Source organism: Rana temporaria, chromosome 3 (genome assembly GCF_905171775.1).
Source record: "Rana temporaria chromosome 3, aRanTem1.1, whole genome shotgun sequence".
Lineage (NCBI taxonomy): Eukaryota > Metazoa > Chordata > Amphibia > Anura > Ranidae > Rana > Rana temporaria.
This window is the reverse complement of record NC_053491.1, coordinates 451,689,061-451,709,952: the sequence shown is the minus strand read 5'-3', so window position 1 is coordinate 451,709,952 and position 20,892 is coordinate 451,689,061. Positions and strand designations below refer to the sequence as shown.

General features: G+C 41.9%; 1 protein-coding gene across 1 annotated transcript in view; it reads right to left on the bottom strand.

The window, feature by feature from the left end:
- The window catches only part of LOC120933436 (venom factor-like), a 120,540-nt gene that overhangs the window by 57,653 nt on the left and 41,995 nt on the right, over positions 1-20,892 (bottom strand). Inside the window, exons 16-20 of the mRNA XM_040346653.1 lie at positions 20,758-20,832; positions 16,800-17,000; positions 4,415-4,526; positions 2,448-2,533; positions 734-873 (exon numbers count right to left, since the gene is read on the bottom strand). Of these exons, the coding sequence (XP_040202587.1) occupies positions 734-873; positions 2,448-2,533; positions 4,415-4,526; positions 16,800-17,000; positions 20,758-20,832 (614 nt within the window). The remainder of the gene's footprint in view (positions 1-733; positions 874-2,447; positions 2,534-4,414; positions 4,527-16,799; positions 17,001-20,757; positions 20,833-20,892) is intronic.

The window sequence follows — 20,892 nt, the reverse complement described above, 5'->3', positions numbered from 1 at the left end:
GGAGATGGTACCTGGGCAGGCAACCTCTGAACAGCTAAGGGAGACTTGGCTTATTTCCAGCTGACCTAGTAGGGGTAAGGGCTACACATGAAACACTTCCCCACATGTCCTGTGCGGTCCCATTTACATGGTCGTATACAGCCAAACACTGCCAAGAATAAGCGTAATTTGCGTGGTGGGTAGCAAAAGTATATGTGATCAACAGTGGCCCGCAGGTCTGTTCAAATCAATGTCAGAGAGTTTCATGCAGTTAGAGAAAGATGAACTGCCCATCTTCCCCCAACCAGATGTAACTCCTCAATGCACGATCACATGCAAACAGTCACTACCCCCTGCCAGCTTGTCATTGATTTGTATGAGCTTGCTGGCCACAGCTGACATCATCTACCTATGCAGCCCACTGCACATATAAATGCTTATGCCACAAAATAACACCACATTAGGCATCATTTTTATAAAAATAGGGAAAATAAAAGTAAAATAGAACACAAATACAAAAAAAACCTCAACGAAATAAACTAAACTTTCCTAAATACATCCACAAAAATTAATTCCTACGTAGCATAATAAACCACATTTTCCAATAATTATTTATTTTATTTGGTGAAATCAGCTTTGCCAAAATCGATTCACACATCTCGTTTGTGAGAGTTTGAACTGGATGGATGCCCAACCTTATGCATTGATGAAAATGGAAAATAGATGATAAAAAATGTGAAAGGCTGGCCTTTACCTTGATTCTGGCATTGCCATAATTGAAGAGAACAGCACGGATCTCCACCTGTTCATTCCTCACCACAGAATAAGGCAGCTTTAGGTCAATGAAGAAGTCTTTCATTACCTGGATCTCGTATGGTTTAGCAATACAAATACCTTAAAAAAAAAAAAAACACAACAGCACTGTAACACAACGCAACAGTAATATATGTTTAATTTAATAAGGATTAATTAGAAATTGGAAAGATACTTTTCTGAATCAGAAGATGCAGTAAAAATTATTCTGAATGGATTCAAGTTTGAGTAGAGGCTTTGGAGATGTTTTAAAATGATTATGATGGCTCAATTGGCTCCTTAATCCACATACTTTGGTACTGCAAGTCCCTAAGGACGTACCGTAATCAAATATTTAGACTCATTTTGGATATTAAGTCAAAATGACAAAAAAAATAACTTATGCATTTCATCACAATGGATGTTGTCAAAGGGCAATAGGAGTGGAGGCGGGAACAAAAACATGTAGGGCGGAGCTTAGCAGTGACGTCATCATGACCTACGACCGGCCAGTACCGGGTCCCCAAAGTTACTGGAGAAATTACTGTTTAACATGGGAGTCTATGGAAAGAGTGCCCGGATTTGAAGAATCGGTGCTCCCCGGCCGTAGGTCTCCCAGACAATAAACTTTGCACACCTGTAGAGGAAGAGTGGGGCTATATGTGCTCCAAGATTGGGGTCCAGGGGACCTACAGCCAGCTGGTACAGGTCCCCAAAGTCCAGGAGATCAGATGCAAAGAGGTGACTCGAGTATAAGCCGAGGAGACATTTTCAGCACAAATGTGCTGAAAAACTCGGCTTATACTCGAGTATATCTGGTAGCTACCACACCTAATAACTTATGGGGGTTGATTTACTAAGGCCAAATAGATAGATAGATAGATATATAGATATATAGATAGATAGATAGATAGATAGATAGATAGATAGATAGATAGATAGATAGATAGATAGTTGCCCCAGAACTTAGAAAATGAGAGGAAGTTCTGCTGACTTCCATCATCCAATCATGTGCAAGTTTTTTTTTTCTTGTATGTTGTTGGGTACTCTTTGCAAAGTAAAGCTTCATCTCATTTACTAAGCTCTGACACAACTGCACTTGCAAAGTCTATTTGCATTTAGTAAATCTTAGTCATATTCTGCAATAATATTCACATACATACAAACAATCAGCGCAGTATACACTATATAAATCAAACAAGTAAGAAAGTAAAAATAAAAGTTGCCAGCTGAACACCAGAGGAATATTTCACATCACCTCTATTTGGCTGGACATACAATGCATTAAAAGTCACCTAAGGCTGTCATCAAGAACATCTGAAGTCTATGGTGTCCAATTATGTAAATGCTGTGAAGAACTCAGAAATTTGGGGTCTAGCTTCCCATCTCAGCCCCACCCCCCCATACATCCTGTTCATCACTACTAGTCTTTAAAGGTGAATGGTGACACACTGACCAATACATGGGAGGAGGAATCGGGTGGGCCAGAGCTTTGCTGTTGAAATTTACATTTTACAGAACCAATATGCAGTGGAAAACCTTACAAAACCAATGGCTGCAGCATTTACTGTATGCATAAATATAAATAAACACAAGTGTTGGATTTTATTAAGCACTCAATACCAAAACTTTTTGTCTGCAGGATTGAATTGAAAACATTTGGCTGGGTATATTACCTTTATTTGGAGAAAGACTAACAGCAAGGACCTCCCAGGTGGTGATGGAATCTTTCAAGAACACATTGAGCGCCTTAGTTGAAATTCTGAAGGAAGAAATTCAAGGAAAAAATGATTAATTTCTGCATTTATATATCTGCATTCCAACAAAGGAAAAGTATACTAATATTAATAGTAACATTTGTAACCCAATTTCATAATGTTTTATCATCTCTGACTTGGTAGGGGGTATGTTTTCATCTTTCCTTAAAATAATAAGATTTAATTTGAACGTATTTATTCTATTTTGGCTTCCTCAAAATTCAGACGGAGAGAGACAATGATCTATTGACTATTGGCATTTTAATTAGGTAAAAAAGAATCAGATTACACAGAAAATTACAAGTTTTAAAGAGGATAAATACAAGTTATGTTTTATTGGAGGTTGTCTAGTAGGGTAGAAGTAGAAAAGCGTTTTTTGGAGAAGAATGTCATTTATACTAAACCAAGTTCATATTATCCTTTTTTAGGAGCAAACTGAAACTACACAAAAACCTCAATTATTTAGCACACCAATTCACTACCAAATTTGGACAAACTCCAAACAAACTTGATGCAGTGCCACCACAAACAACACAACAAGCGGGGTTTAAAATTAAATTGGTATCCCCACTGAATACATTTGCTCTCACTTGACCTGGTGAAAACATAAGAATTGAGGTCCTTACCTATCCAAAATTAAAAAATAAATAAATGTGGAGGTTTCCATTAATTCATATCAATCAATCAATTATTTTACCCTGACAATTTGAGAGAAAAGCAGAAAGTTTTGAGGCAACTTTGGACTTTCGTGGTACTGTATGGGTCCATGGTAGTCAAGGTAATTACAAAAAATACTAATTTATTAACAACAATAAAATTCCCGTAAGGGCAAGAAATTCACATATTGAAAATAGAATCATTCTGATGAAAACTGGAAGGGAAAAGAAGTATCAACCCTAGATATTGGATCAGATATTCATCCTTGCTCGGTTCTCAACTCTACATGTTTTGCGGTTGATGCCCAGTTCTTCATGAGTGTAATTTAGAGAGGTTTATTCTATAAAAGAATCAAACATGTACCGGTATATAAATACACAATAAGAAGAAATGTATGTAGATAAGTCCCCATCTATAATGCGCCACTAAAATTCTGATCAAGCAAACATACCCACAGGAGCAAGACCAGCACACCCGACACCTCAAGGCCACAATAGAAGTCTCCCGGGCAAGTGCGGGAGCCAGATGAAGGTAAAAGCTAATGAAAAACTGTCAAGTTCAAACAAAAAAAAACATGACACACAATGCACCTTTAAGGCGATAACCATTAAGGAGATCAGAGATCTCCTATGATCCTATTAATGTCTTTTTTTGTTTCATCATTTAGAATTTTAGTGGCACAGATGGGGACTAATGCACATATATACTATAGGTACTGGGTTGTTTGCAGTGATGGGGTGTTTCATCAATATGAAAGTTATCTGGTGGTACACTTCATACTCTGTGATTTATATGCATTTCTTCTCATTGTGTATTTAAATACATGTTTGATTATTTTATAGAACAAATCTCTCTGAGTTATACTCCTGAAAAAACAGGTCGACCACGAAACATGTAGAGTTGAAAACTGAGCAAAGAAGAATATCTAATCCAATATCCAGAGTTGATACTTCTATTCCCTTCCAGTTTTCATCAGAGTGATTCTATTTTTAATAGGTGAATTTTTTGCCCTTATGGGAATTTTATTGTTATTTTGTTAATAATTTTGTATTTTTTGTAAAAAATCATACAGTACTGTACCACAAAACTTTCTGCTTTTCTCTCAAATTATTAGGACAAAGGTACACTTCTCATATATTTTGTTCTAAGCCAGTAGTGTCCTTTAAACTTTGCCCTGATAATGTTTAGCAGATCTATTTAAAGCAGGAAGAAGAAAGTCTAGACAGTACCCATCCTTATCCGGTCTTTCATTCATAATCTCTATCTTCCAAAACCAGCTTTCGGGAAATTCACTTCTGGACATAATATCAATGTCTGGAATGTAGTCATCATCATCATCACCTGCAGAGAATATAAAAGTTCAGGATGGACATGCAACTGTTCTAGAGATTAACCCATCTACTTTTTATCTGGTTATATCACCTTTTCTGATGTCAGTTTTCTGTCAGTGAATATTGTAGAGTTTCTATGTTTTCTTGTTTTTTATCTATGAGTTTTTAACTTAATGATAGATTTTACTAACAACATAGAGCTAGATTCAGGTAGCTCGGCGCATCTTTGTTCCGGCGTGGCGCATCTCATATGCGCTACGCCGACGTAACTCTGAGGCCTTGTACTCACGACCGGATCTGTGCGCTGGAAACTGTCTGCCCGACAGTTTCCGGCGTACAAGGCTGATTTGTGTTTTGTTCCGCTGGCGTGTACACACCAGCGGACCAAATTCCCGTCGTACCGGAACGCGTGCACGTAAACTACGTACGACGTCACTATAAAGGGGAAGACCAAAGTTAATGGCGCCGCCCTCTGTTCCTCTTTTGCTAGTTACGTGTTTGCTCGTGTTAGTGAAGGTTTGGTTAGAGCTGATTCGCGCTTCTCGGTCTCCAGGCTTTGACAGCGTGTATTCACGGGTTCAGTGCGTGTGCTTGCGGTAACGTAGTTGTCATTCGGCTATAGGCAAGCAGGTTGTTTCTGCTTTAGCAGTTGCATCCTGTGCGCTCGTATCTGTTTGTCACGCGTTTGTCGCAGGTAGTGCTGGATTTGCGAGTGCTTTCTGTTTCAGTGTGTTCTTGACTGACCAGCCGGCCGGTTTGAAGCCATGATGGAGCAGCAGCGTCAATTTTCGCGAGTTGGTGCTGTTTATGGGATGGCTGCTGGATATGTTCATTTGTCCAGTACTTTGGCCAGAAACAGGGGGCGGAGGCGTTTCTGGACCAAGAATTGGTTGCGCCAGCGTGACCAGTTCTCACATATGCCTCTGCTTAGGGAACTCCAGGAGAATAATCCTAATGACTTTAGGAATTTTCTCCGCATGACGGACCCCGTATTCAACCGTCTGCTGGATCTTCTGTCCCCCTATATCACGAGGCAGGACACTGTGATGCGCCAAGCCATCACGGCCGAGCAGAGGCTTATTGCCACGTTGCGGTACCTGGCGACTGGGAGGAGCCTGCAGGACCTCAAGTTCTCGACAGGCATCTCTCCGCAGGCGCTTGGGGTCATCATACCGGACACGTGTGCTGCCATCATCAAAGTTATGCATGAGGAGTATATTAAGGTAAGTTTCCTGGCTCTAATAATGTGGCCAACTAACTTTCTTTTTATTTTCCCAGATATGCTGTGTGTTTAACTAACGTTACCTTTTCTCCCTATGCATGTTGATATCAGCTTTACATGTTTTATTCTTGGCCTACCTGCATATTTGTCCCTTACCCAATATTAACCTGTCCAGCATGCTATCCTAGGGACAAACCCACCTTGCCATTTTTTCTAACAGGACTTTTTGGTTTTTGTGCCCCCCCCCCCCCCTTCAAACTTTTATTGTCCCCATCAGAGGGCTGTGGAGTCTCTTAATGAAGTGGCCCTATATATTTCATTTCCCAAATTCTCCATGCACATTTTTCTAATGCAATTTTAATACTGTGAACTGTCACAAGGATGCTTGTAGGATGTATTTGTTACAAAGTACTAAATCTCTAATTTTGTTTGTCCCCACAGCTACCCTCCACACCACAGGAATGGCAGTCTGTGGCTTCCCAATTTGCCCAGCGGTGTGATTTTCCAAACTGCGGTGGAGCAATAGATGGGAAACACGTCCGCATTGTGCCCCCACCCCGCTCGGGGTCGTACTATTATAATTACAAGGGTTATCATAGTATTGTGTTGATGGCGGTGGTGTCGGCACAGTATGAGTTTCTATATGTGGACGTGGGGAAGAACGGCCGGATGTCTGATGGGGGAGTGTTCGCACGGACTGATTTCTATGATCGTCTCCAAGCTGGTGGTCTGGCATTGCCACCAGATGAAGATAATGTGGAAGGACTTCCGTTTGTGTTCCTAGCGGACGAGGCTTTTGGGCTTGGTCCTCACCTCATGCGGCCTTTTCCCCAGAGGACCCTCACCTCAGAGAGGAGTGTGTTTAATTTTCGGTTGGCCAGGGCTCGGAGGGTAGTCGAGAATGCCTTTGGGATACTCACCAACCGGTTCCGCCTGTTCAGGACATCGATACATCTGGCGGAATATAAATTGGACACCGTTGTATTTGCCTGCTGCATTTTGCACAACTTTTTACGCAGGCACTCCCAGACGTACCTACCCGACATCGGTTCTGAGGCAAGACTACCCTCAGATCCCCTTCCCGGGCTGGACACTGGTCGCGCTGGCTTGGCCCCCCAATCAGCTCGTGAGGTACGCGACAAATATGTTGAGTACTTCATGGGTCGGGGGGCCATTGCTATGCCAGATCATATTTCTTTCTAATTCGGCCCCCAAAGAAAGGAATATTCTAAAAAATAATAAATAATTAGACCATTGGACTTTATACAGTTGTTTGTCATTAATGCTTTTTCTCTTTTTCTGTCTTCCTGGTTCTCTAACTAACTTCTTCAATTGTAATGCATAATTGATTTCTCCACTTTTAGTAACTAACCACATTTTGCACATTATTCACTCATCTACAAACAGGGTATTGAGTCTAGAAATAAGAAGCAACTCCATTTGTAAATGTTGAGGTCAATTTTTTTTAATTTTTGCTTGTTCATGACCCCAAAAATAATTTTATATTTTTTTCATTACTCCCTGCTTTTGTACTTAGGAGTCTTCAAAATTTTTTTAAAATTTTCTTTTTTTTTTCAGGTAATTCAACCAAAAATATTATGCAGATTATACATTTATTAACAAGTTCACTTTTTTTTTCATCAAATATAGTTAGATTTATTGTTTACATATATATATATATATAGATTATATTTGGTGGGGTGTTTACCGCCTTAATTTTTTTTTTGGCCATATTTTTTAGGCACAAAAAACAATAATTTTTTAACCATTTTTTTTTTTTTTGGTGTGTTTTTCTAAAAGAAAATTTTTAGGTGAGAATTTGAAGTCAAATCTCTACTTCACTAAATTCAGTGATTAGAGAGATTTATAATTCTATATATATATTTAAAAAATTTTTTGGCGTTGTTTATTCTTTATGGTCTAAACTTTATAGTATCCCAAAATGTTCAACATGGTCAAAAAGTAACAAAATCCAATTCAAAAAATATAAAAACTCACAACAGCAGTCAGTCATGGTGTGCTTTCACACTGGAACACGCCAAAATTGGAAGATACACACATTCAGTGCAAACTCGCCAAATGTCATTGGTTCAACAGACAAATGGCCACATGTGCTATCTGACATCATGGGTGATCAATGTCTGTGTTTTGTGGGAGCAAACCCTTCCTCTCAACTACTTGAGGATGGAGGAGGGGGTTGGACCCACAAAGCACAGACATTAGATATTCTGTGATGGCAGATAGCACATGTTGGCACACTGTGTGTGTATATTCAAATTTTGGCGTATTCATTATTCAAACTGTAAAAATGTTTGTGGGGGCGGGGGATGGGCGGGGGGTGTTTCAGTCTTTGACACGGCCCATCATGTCAATAATGTTCTTAAAATTAGATTCGATCACCATCATTCTTTGCCGCATATTGTCCATTTCCGTGCTGCATTCCAAAAGGACATTTGTTACATTCTGTTCCATGAGAAACATCCTTTCACGCATATTGTGCATTTCAGTGCTGCACTCCATTACCTGCTGAATAATTATAGCAGCACTTGCACGTGAAAATATTGGCACACCATCCTCCTCCCCTAAAACAACAAAAAAAAATGGCATTTACAATATTATTTTTCAATGAGGCCTATCTACATATGTTTTTTGGAATCAAGCTAGGGTGACACTGACCTGATGGGCTTCTCCTTTCCACCTCTTCGACATCTTCTATCACTCCTCCTTCTTCCACCACCTCCCCATCATCTTCTATCACTCCTCCTTCTTCCACCACTTCCCCATCATCTTGGACTCCTCCTTCATCCATCAATCCACCTTCTTTCAATTCGCCAAATTGTTCTTCCGCCACTTGCCCTTCATCTGCTATGACTTCTAAGTCCAAAATTACTTCTTCCTCCTCTCTTCCTTCCTCCTCTCCTTCCACATCCTCCTCTCCTTCCACATCCTCCTCTCCTTCCACATCCTCTTCTCCTTCCACATTCTCCTCTCCTTCCACATCCTCTTCTCCTTCCACATCCTCCTCCTCCTCCACATGTTGAGATGGCAGATTTTGGCCTTGTCTGGCCCTCTCTGCCTCCTCCAAATGCTGGCGACTTCTTTCCCCTGAAATAAACCAAAAAAAATGTAGACTCATCAGCACACAGATATTGGAGAGCATAAATCGCACACATTGCTTAGAAGATGCTTTCATTTAGTTACTTTTATCTTTCACCAAACCTACATTTTGCAATTACTTCTATATGGCAAGCTCTGATCCTGCCCCTTTTTAGCAAAGTGACACACATGGATGTCCCCCCTAAACTGTATTTCTGGGAGACCCTACCAAAACCCATTTTTGATTTGGGGAGACACAGGTGCTCTGCATTGCAGATGTGAAAACATCTGCTTTATTACCACTGTTTTTAGAATGAATCCTGTTTGCCTTTCCCATTCTCATACTTTTTTTTTCTAGAACTAGCTTTTACACAATGTTTACAAACAAAGTTTTTGGCCAGTGAGCCATGTCCAGGTGTGTTGTTCCTGTAATAACCGAGCCTTTCTGATAAACTATGTGATGTTACGTTGTTTACTAAGAACACTGTTTGTAAATATGTAGTTATTTATGTTCTAAAAAATAAATAACAACATGTCTTTAAAATTACAAGCTGGCCAAGGAGGCAGATGGTGAAATATACATGGCAACACATTATTGCAGACAATCACCACCCCCCCCCCCCCCCAACCCCAATATATATTTACTTACTTTTACGCAGAATTTTAAGTATTTTCTTCATCTGATGTGGCTCCCTCAATTTTAAGTCTGACCATCGTTTCCTCAGCTGTTCCTTGGACCTGGTGATCCCAAACATCCTCTGCATTCTCCTCGCCACCTTGTCCATAATATGTGCCTTTCGGCGGTTAGGGGTCTTGTATGGCCCTAATTCCCCATCATAGTCCTTCTTTCGCATGATGTAAACTAACTCCACCATTTCCTGGAACCGCATATTAGTGGCTTTATATCTTCTTTTCCTTGATCGGGACGTCCCTGCCTCTGTCCCTTCACTTGTGGCATGAGAGCATCGTGCCCGCTCGTGTGACATCGCCATCTTTCCTTTCCCACAGAGATTATGGGCGTGGAAAAGATGAATTCTTACGCCATGGGCGGAGAAGAGGGCGGCGTTTAATACATACGCGGAGTGTAGAGAATGCAAACAACGTGTTTACGTCCGTTACGCGGAGAATCTTCGAGCGCATCCAGAACATACACAGTTAACGCCATATTTCCTAAACTCATTGATTAGGGGCCTCGCAAAGGTGACGAGGGCGGGGTTTCATAAATACGCGGAGTGTTTAAAAGGTTTACGCCGTGATTACGCATCTTACGCGGTAATTAGGCGAGCGTGAGAAACGAGGAGCGAGAGACAGGAAGGTAAGGAAATTAAAAATGTGATCAGCAGAGGCCTTGAAAATGTAGACACATGGGATGGGGGTTTGGGCTGTTGGTTGCACCCTTTTTAAGCTATTCTGTCTATGGGGTACCACAATGTTATTTTGGTATCCAAATGCTTTTGGACACCTCACAAAATAGAGATGTGAACAATGCTGTACCTCATTGACAAGTTTTTGAATGGTGTATTCAGATCAGGCAAAGTATTGTTCAAGTGTTGGTTGTACAGAGGTCATTAGGAAGTGTCTTTTATGTCATCCATTGTCAGGGGCATGAGATTTACACAGGAAAGAGTGCCTAGATGAATACTGTCATTTGTAAGCATTGTTTATTTTTCAATATTAAAAATATTTACTGCAATGTTAACAATGGCTCTGCATCTAGCAAATCAATGTTTGGTACAACCAATGCGGCCGAGCTGACAATCATTGTTTAAACAAGAGAGACTGTGTTTGTAATTAGATATAGGTAATAAATTTAAAGACACATATTATATCAAGGTCAACGCTGATCCTTTTGAATATTTATTTTTCTTTGGTTTATGTTTTTTGAATCTAGACTCAAAAAAAAATATCATATTTCAAAAAGTAAAATGGACCAACTACAAACCAAGGAAGCTATAGAGGCCTTACTACAAAAATATCAGGACACGCCCATCCTGTGGAATTCAAAACACGCATTATATTGTAATAAAGATGTACGAGCGGCAGCACTAGAAGAGCTAGCAAACTATATGCAAACATGGGTGCCAGGATGCACTGCCAACATGGTGAAGGATAAACTTGCCAACCTCAGAAGCACATACAGGAGAGCATACAAAGCTAATAAAATCAAAAAATCGGGAGCAGCAGCAAGACAAGCAAAGGAACCCAAACTGTGGTATTATAAACAGATGGCTTTTTTGCGGGACGAAATGGAAGGCAGGAAAACGATGTCCAGTCTTTCTTCCAACCTTTCCTCCATGCTACCTTCCAGCGGACCTTCCCCAGATGACCACAGCCCTGCAGAGTCGGAGGAAGAGGGCCTGGCTGACAGAGATGCAGATCTGCCACCCTTCGATGAGGAGGTATAGTAGTTTCCTCTATATTTATGGCGTAAATAATTCTTGGTGGATTAATGATTAGATATTGTAAAAATAAAACCAAGCTGGAAAAAAGCAAACAAAAAGGTGTACAGACAAATAGGTGTCAGGGATGACAACTGCAGGGGTCAGAAGTAGAGTGTATTCAAGTAATAATGAACAGAAAATACTGAACGAAAAACATGAAAATGAGTGTGGTTTTATTTAGCGAAATTGTAAAAAAATTCTTTTTTTTTCCACACAGGAAGAAGAGATCAGCCAGGAGGTGGCAGATCCTCAGGTGTCTGTCAGCCAGGAGGAGGCCGGGGTCAGTGGCAGCCAGGAGGAGGCCGGGGTCAGTGGCAGCCAGGAGGAGGCCGGGGTCAGTGGCAGCCAGGAGGAGGCCGGGGTCAGTGGCAGCCAGGAGGAGGCTGGGCCCAGTGGCCTGCAGCAGGTCCACCCGGCCAGGAGAACCACCACCAGCCAGTCTTCTCCCCCCCAGGTGAGGCCATCAGGCCGAAGGAGGCAGTTGAGGCCTGTGGAGGAGGCAAGCCTCCGCATGATCCAGGAGGCAAGCGCCATCATGAGGGCCCCCCTCAACCCCACAGAGGCCTTCAGTGCCTCATTGGCCCATGATTTAAATGAAGGGGAGGAGGACCAGAGAAGACTGGCAAAGGCCCTGATGAACCAGGTCCTTTGGTGGATGCAGAGGGGCCTGCTGACCCCAGACACTGGGCTATGTGACCCGGCCCGGCTTGCGGAACACCATCCTCCTGCTGCCACATCAACCCCACCTGCAAGACCCCGTGTTCGATCCGCTGGAAGGCTGCCTGGAGGGAAGGCTGGAAAGAGGAGGAAACGTTGATTTTCTGCCTTCCATTTCCTTCCACATAAAGGACATCGTGTTTGTACTACCACAGTTTGGGTTCCTTTGTTTGTGTGCTGCTGCTTCATATTTTTGTGTTTGGCTACTGAGGCTTGGAAGTTTATCCTTCACCATGTTGGAAATGCAAGTTTGCATATAGTTTGCTATCTATTCTAGTGCTGCCGTTCTTTTTATTTTTTTGTGATGACATTTGCCTGAATAAAAGGCCTTTTGCTTTCATTTGAAAACATGTCTATTGTTTGATATACTGTGGGGATTATTAGGCAGCAAACCTTTAATAAATATACAATGGGTAATTTACAAAGGACACACTCCTTGGGGGGGGGGGGGACATTTGGTGTGCCAACATGGTTTAATATTCTCTAATGAAACACCAAAAAAAAAAAAAAATTTTCAAAAAACATGTAAAAAAAAAATAGTTTAAATGGTGACATAACTAGAAACAAAAAAAAAAATTAAAACAAAATGAACATTCCTTTACAAAAATGACTACTCTAAATTATGGAGGACCACCAACCAAAACACACGTCTGGCATAGAAAACATTATTAAAGGATTACATCACAAGCAAGAAATGTGACATTTCAGTATGGGACAACTCTATTGAAATTGCATCAGCAAGAGAACGGGGTTATTCTAGCAAGAGAAGAATTAATAAAACGAGGCTTTAAAATGTGGTTTAGTGCGCCTTTTTAAGACATTGTTCTCTTGCTAGAATAAAAGGTTTCTAATGACGAATGTGCCATATCCCAAAGAAACGCGAGTTTTACCTGAACGAGCGCTCCCGTCTCCTCATTTGGACTGAGCATGCGCGGGGTTTTTGTACGCTGCTTTTGTGTACAGACGACCGAACATGTCTGACGGACACGATTCCAGCAGACTGTTTTAAAGCAAGACCAGGAAACAGTTGTTCGTTGGAAAACGGTCTGGCCGACGATTGTTTGCTGGAATTCTGTACGTTACTGCCTACACACGAACGAACATGTCCGCTGAAACTGGTCCGCGGACCAGTTTCAGCAGACATGTTTGGTCGTGAGTACGAGGCCTGAGAGGCAAGAGCAGTATCCACAAAGCACTTGCCCCGTACGTTGCGCCGGCGTATCGTAATTTGGTTGGACGTAGGCCCGCCTAATTCAAAGTAGGCAGGTAGTGGGCATGCTACATTTAAATTAACCGTGACCCCATGTAAATGAAGGACCGATCGAACGGCGCATGCGCGTGCATGCTCAGAATCACGTTGCATGTACTCCCTATGATACGTCGGCTCAATGCTTTCGACGTGAACGTAACTTACGCCCAGCCCCATTCACGTACGACTTACGTAAACGACGTAAAATCCGGCGGCTGTTCCGACGACCATACCCTAACATGACTTACACCTGCTTTATGAGTCGTAACGTTACGCTGGACGTACGCCTTACGTAAACGGCATAGCTTACTGCGACGGGCGCAAGTACGTTCGTGAATCGGCGTATGTAGCTCATTTACATATTCAATGCGTAAATCTATGGAAGCGCCCCTAGCGGCCAGCGTAAATATGCGCCCAAGATCCAACAGCGTAGGAGACTTACGTCGGTCGGATGAGGCCAGAATTCAGGCGTATCTAGTCTTGAGAATAAGGCGCATAGATACGACGGCGCATCTGTTCACTTACGCTGCGTATCTGTAGATACGCCAGTGTAAGTGTTTTCTGAATCTGGCTCATTCTCTTTGGTTTTCTGGATTCTACCTAAATTGGACCCTGAAGCCCTGTACACATGGCGGGGAATCCCATCAGGAAAAAAAATTTGGTTTTCCTGACAGGATTCCTGGCAAGCTTGCCTTGCAAAGCCCTGTATACAGACGGCCACTCAAAAGAACCGCCGTTCTTTTGAATGGCAAGAACGCGGTGACATCATCGACTACGACGAGCCGGCATCTCGTCACATTTGATGTCATCGCCGGCATCTTGCTACACCCCACACTAACCTTGTATTTTTCACTGCATACAGATGACCGGTTTTTTATCGGCAGGAAACACTCTGCCGGGAAACCCGACGAGAAAATAGAGAGCAGGGATCTCTATTTTCCCGTTGGGATTCCCGTCTGTTTTCCTGACGGGAAAACTGCTAGGGAGCATACACACGGCCGGGATTCCCGGCCAAAGACTCTCCTTGCAGTTTTCCTGCCGGAAAAACTGGTCGTGTGTACGAGGCTTGAGTGTTTTTTGTATTTCTTTATGCCTGTTTTTGGAACATTAGACTGTAAACTACAATAGAGGAGGCACCAATGTGATTGTTATGTGTGAACTGTGAGGTTCTATGGCAGTAGTGGTCAACTTACTCAAAAAAAGGCATCTCAAGTGTGGCCTTCCCTAACAAGCAAAGAACACTCACATGCATGTACATTGTATGCACAGCTCCCAACTGTCACAGAAGAACGCTGTTAAAGGCTTCCTTTAACTGTTTTCCGACCAGCCGGCAGCAGGTCGGCTCTGCTGGGCGAGATCACGTAGCTATACGTCATCTCTTCCAGCAGCCAATAGGGGCGCGCGCGTGCCGCCGGAGGCGCGCTTGCCCAGCACCCGCGATCACTCGTTACACAGCTCCCAGTCCTGTCAGGGGAGAAATGCCTAATCTTCTGTTCATACAATGTATGAACAGCGATCAGTCATTTCCCCCAGTCAGTCCACCCCCTTCCTTCAGTTAGAACACACCCAGTAAACATACTTAACCCCTTCCTCGCCCCCTAATGTTAAAGGGGTTGTAAAGGAAAAAAAATTGTTTTCATAATAAGCATCCTTTACCTGCAGACATTCCTCTTTTCACTTCCTCATTGTTTGTTTTTGCTCAGAAGTTGCTCTATTTCTTCTCTGTTCTGTTCACTTCCTGCTTGTCTGATTATACTGACCACCGTGATGGGAGGCTTTACTGCGGTGGTCAGTAACATGCTCACCCCCTCCTGGGAACTACATCTGTGTGGCAAGACGCTCTCTACGTGTTAGAGGCTTCAAGGAGGTGTGAATTACTGAGCGTGCCGCAATTCATACTGGGAAATGTAGTTCTTACATGAACGAGCACCGCAAACCAGGAAGTGAAAGAGAACAGAAACTAGAATGCTGGAGGTGATATAGATTAGTGGTCATCAACCCTGTCCTCAGGACCCACTAACAGGCCAGGTTTTATGTATTACCTTGGGGAGATGCAGACTAGAATACCGCAATCACTAAGCAGCAAATGATATCACCTGTGATGTATTTCAGTTATCTTGCAAACCTGGCCTGTTAGTGGGTCCTGAGGACAGGGTTGATGACCACTAATATAGATGAAGGAATTTAATAGGTATTTACTCATTTTTTAACAGAATCATTACACTATTCTGTCTGTCTACCTTGCAGACATTAATTTAAGGCAAAAAAAAATTTCCTTTACAACTCCTTTAACCCCTTCCCTGCCAGTGGCATTTTTATAGTAATCAATGCATTTTTATAGCACTGATCGCTATAAAAATGGAAATGGTCCCAAAAATGTGTCAAAAGTGTCCGAAGTGTCTGCCATAATGTCGCAGTACCGAAAAAATTCGCTGATCACCGCCATTACTAGTAAAAAAAAATATTAATAAAAATGCCATAAAACTATCCCCTTTGTAAACGCTATAACTTTTGCACAAACCAATCAATAAACGCTTATTCTGAAAAATATGTAGAAGAATACATATCGGCCTAAACTGAGGAAAAAAAACGTTTTTTTTTATATATTTTTGGGGATATTTATTACAGCAAAAAGTAAAAAAAATTCATTTTTTTTTCAAAATTGTCACTCTATTTTTGTTTATAGCACAAAAAATAAAAACCGCAGAGGTGATCAAATACCACCAAAATAAATCTCTATTTGTGGGAAAAAAAGGACACCAATTTTGTTTGGGAGCCACATCGCACGACCGCGCAATTGTCAGTTAAAGCAATGCAGTGCCGAATCGCAAAAAGTGGCCTGGTCTTTGACCAGCAATATGTTCCGGGGCTGAAGTGGTTAAATTTGCCGATAAATTATACTGATACAGTGGACATTTTTTTTTTTAAGTTTGTAGTGGCCTCCACTTGTTTATGCCCCTAGGTTGCCCCTGTATCGTCATTCTGCCATCCAGTTCCCCTGCAACTCTAATGCCGCGTACACACGATCGGAAATTCCGACAAGAAAACCGTGGATTTTTTTCAGACGGAATTTTGGCTCAAACTTGTCTTGCATACACACGGTCACACAAATGTTGTCTGAAATTCCGAGTGTCAAGAACGCAGTGATATACAACACTACAACAAGCCGAGAAAAATGATTCTGAGCATGTGTCAAATTGATTCAGAGTATGTGTGTTTTTTTGTGCGTCAGAATTGCATACAGACGATCAGAATTTCCCGTCGGAAAAATTGAGAACCAGCTCTCAAATTTTTGCTGTCGGAAATTCCGACAGAAAAAGTCTGATGGGGCCTACATGCGGTCGGAATTTCCGACCAAAAGTCACATCAAACTTTTCCTGTCGGAAATTCCGATTGTGTGTACGTGGCATTAGTAGGTTCCCTCATTATGTTGGGGTGCCAAAAATAATAAATAAAAATAACAACAGATTGCACAGCAATTAGATGATTAGCAATGATGCTCATCTCCCCTGTTTTAATATACAATTCCCAGTGCCACAGTGTGACATTACTCCTTACTTCTTCCCAAAACATCCACATCTTTCTGATATTTTTCTTCTAATTTCTTCTTCTCAATGTAGGTACAGCAGTCCAGAAAGGCATCCACGCATGTCTTTTCCTCTGTAATGTGGGTGGCTCTGATCTCACAGCTGTGACCCATGGGGTTTTCCCTCATGCCATCTTTGCAGCATTGTCTTGTTGGCTCTTCATACTTGGAGGCTAAAAAAGATAGAAAGTGCATGGTGAGAACCATTTTTAAAACTATCTCCAGCCCCAAACATTGTTCTCTCATCACCTTCTAGCTAATCCTCTCACCTTGAAAAATAAAAACGAAATGGCCCACACACCTAAATTTGTGGTCATGTAACCTACTGGGTCCTGAGTTTTCTATTTTCTTAATGTTCACACGCTGTTGTCTATTGGTGGGGTCCACACAAGTCCTGAAGACTCTAGTGGCAGCATAATGACATCAAGATGATAGGAGGAAACAAGAGAGGTGTTGGGTCTGGATTGCAGTTGTGAATCACCGGTCTGTATGTGCTGTGGACTTTACCCAAATGGCAGACTCAAATAAAAATACAGCTTGTTGGAGGGTTTTTTAAACATTGGGATTGGGAGGGGCGGGTTGGGGGGTTGGTGGGAGATATTGGAGGTGGGTACTATTTCACACAGTTATTGTTTTAAAATGAAACTATAATGATTTAGGACCAATTATTTATTCCTTTATTCTATTAGTGTATTATTATAATTTTCAATTGATTCATCTTTTATATTTACTATCTATATATAATATATTTTTTGTATTATTAAAAGGAGATGTTCACCTTTTGGAACATGTTACATCCCAGATAGCAAGCAATTGTGCTTGAAAATGACTTGCTAAGCTATTTCTAGATTTGCCAGGCTTCACAAGTTTGTTTCACATTTGCAGAAAGTCCGCATTGCATGACTTCAGATCAACTTTCTTTGCAAACATTCTATAAGTCTGATGCAAGTTCTGGTTCAGTTATGTTGTGCAATAGTCATCCCACCACAGGGGGCACTGTGACTGAATTTTCACGCTATAGACTTCAAGAGCTCTTGCTGTAGACTCACCGCTGCAACTTTGCTCTTGCTAGAGACTTGCCACGCAAATTTGCTACAAATTGAAAAAGTGTCAACTAGAACTTTCACTTCAAGTGCTCGGCAAGTATACAATTTGCCAGTGAAAATGTGCAACAGGTTAACAGACTATGGCCCCGTACACACGTCCTAGAAACTCGACGGGCAAAACACATCGTTTTGCTCGTCGAGTTCCTTGTGAAGCCGCCGAGGATCTCAGCGAGCCAAGTTTCCTCATTGACTAACGAGGAAATAGAGAACATGTTCTCTATTTGGCTCGACGAGTTCCTCGTCGGTTTCCTCGGCCAAAAGTGTACACACGACCGGGTTTCTCGGCAGAATACGTCTCAGATCGAGTTTCTGGCTGAATTCTGCCGTGAAACTCGGTCGTGTGTACGGGGCCTTACAATTCAACACTGCCACAAATGTGTGGCAAGTTATCCTTGCTATCTGGGATTCTCCACCCGTATTTAGGGTGGAACATATAACATGGAGTCGGTTCACACATCTCTGAAGCGGCACTGGTGCGAATTGCACAGGAGTCCTGTTTCAGGTCCAATTTCAACCCAAAATTCAGGCTGAAATCGGACCTGAAACTGTGAATGGAGACGCGTCGGGCCCCTGCTGTGAGTAGCTTCCTGCTGCGGCGTGAGCCTTAATCTTTAATACTTTAACCCCTTCCAAAACCTTTTATTTTGTTTTGGATAGAGCAGAATGGCTAAAGCATCTGCTGGTTTATCATTGCCGTGTCAGGACAGGAGGTAATGTGGAATCTCTCTAATCTCTTTGCAATCTCTCTACATTTTTAGCAGAGTGAGGAAAGGTTAAAACTTCTGATAATGTTTTTAGTGCTGTCTGTGCCCTCCTGTTAAGAAAACAACTGTCCCCTCTATTTCTTGTCTGGATATCACAGGTACAGGTACAGGAAGTGAGGACAATTTCCCATGAAGGAAACAGTTGAAGCTGTCTGCCTGCTGTCTCTAATTTAAACATTGGATGGAACTAAAAAAACACTAGAAGGGGAGCAGTCACTGCTCATGAACGTACAGTGCCTTGAAAAAGTATTCACACCCCTTGAAATTTTCCACATTTTGTCATGTTACAACTAAAAAAGCAAATGTATTTTATTGGGATTTTATGTGATAGACCAACACAAAGTGGCACATAATTGTGAAGTGGAAGGTTGAATGGTTTTCAATTTTCTTTACAAATAAATATCTGAAAATGTTCCCGCAATCTATTAAGGCTGGCTGCCTACCGCAGGCTCCACTGTTTGACATTTCTTATATAGGTAAGGGGCAGGGCATGTCATCTTTTTTTTTTTTCGGGTAACGCATGGTTGATGATGGATTTAGATTGGGGGGGGACACATTTTTTTTTATCTTTTATTTTTTAATAAAGGAATTGTCAAAAACTGTCTCTGTGTTTTTAATACTTTGACACAGTTTTGGTGAATGTGTAGAAGTACTATGTACCCAATACTCATTCCCATGGGGAAGGGGGTGGGATCTGGGGGCCCTCTTGTTAAAGGGGGCTTCCAGATTCCAATAAGCCTCCTGCCCGTATACCCCCACAACCACAGGCCAGGGTTGTGGGTATGAGGCTGTTGTCCCCATCAACATGGGGACAAGGTGCTTTGGGGTGAGGGGCAGAGCCCCCCATGTTGAGGGCATGTGGCCTGGTATGATTCATACTCCTTTCCTTTCCTCCTTTCCTAACCTGCCAGGCTACATGCCCAGATAAGGGTCTGGTATTTATCTTGGGGGGTGTACACGCCGTTTTTTTTTATTATTCAGCTGTCAGCAGGGAAACCTATTGACAGCTGATGACTCATAGGTTACATAGTTACATAGTTAGTCAGGTTGAAAAAAGACACAAGTCCATCCTGTTCAACCATAAAAAATAAAATAATAATAATAATAATAATAATAATAATAATAATAATAATATCATACAATCCCATATACCCAATTCTATACCTACAGTTGATCCAGAGGAAGGCGAAAAACCCCAGCAGAGCATGATCAAATTTGCTACATCAGGGGAAAAAAAATCCTTAATGATCCCAGAGAGGCAATCAGATATTCCCTGGATCAACTTTACCTATAAATGTTAGTACCCAGTTATATTATGTACATTTAGGAAAGAATCCAGGACTTTTTTTAAAGCAATCTTTGTTAAGGATGCTGCAGCCGGCCTCCCCTCCTTAGCAACCAACTTATTATGTGCCCAATTAGGGCACAAAATGCACTGTGCAGTGCATTGCAGGGTGTTCAGCTGGGCGAACACCCGCCAAGCACCCTGCAAATTTGGGTGTTGGATGAATGGGCCGAACAGCCAATGTTCGTCCGACACTCATGCTCAAGCCAAACTCTTTGCCCAACACTACTGGACAATATAAAATATATCCAGTGGGTGCAGGTGCTTGTTATAGCATAGGAAGATCAGACCCAATTCTTCCCTTGCTAAGAATTAAGGTACTAGACATGTAATACTGTAACCATCTGATTGATTGAATCCAATCAAAGGCTGGGGGAAGAGATGTGACTAAGCCCCATACACATGGGCCAAATATTGTTCAATAGAAACCGGCTGACATTCAGCCCATGTATGTATGGCAGCTGGTCCGACAGAAGCCGAATGTCCAGCTTTTGGCGAAGAGGCATGATCAAAAAAGGTCTGCCAATCAGCATCCAATCAGTGTTGTGTGCTGACTGGTGTGTTCTGGCGGGGGGGCCTCTCCCTGTTACAACACAATCGCTCAACTGGGAGATTGCTGAACTGACATTGTATTGTTAGTACAGGATCTCCTCCCGAGTTCTTCAGTTTTTTTTTCGTTCAGCCTTGTACAGGTATTACTGAATAATTTTCTCACCATATGAGTTCTGCAGTTCGATCAGCTGGGCTGTGGAGCGTCGTTTCCGTGCCGCAGGAGCCGCACATTGAGGTTCTAAATGACAAGAGAATAGAATATTAAACATAACATTGTTAGTTTAAGCAGCATGGAAAC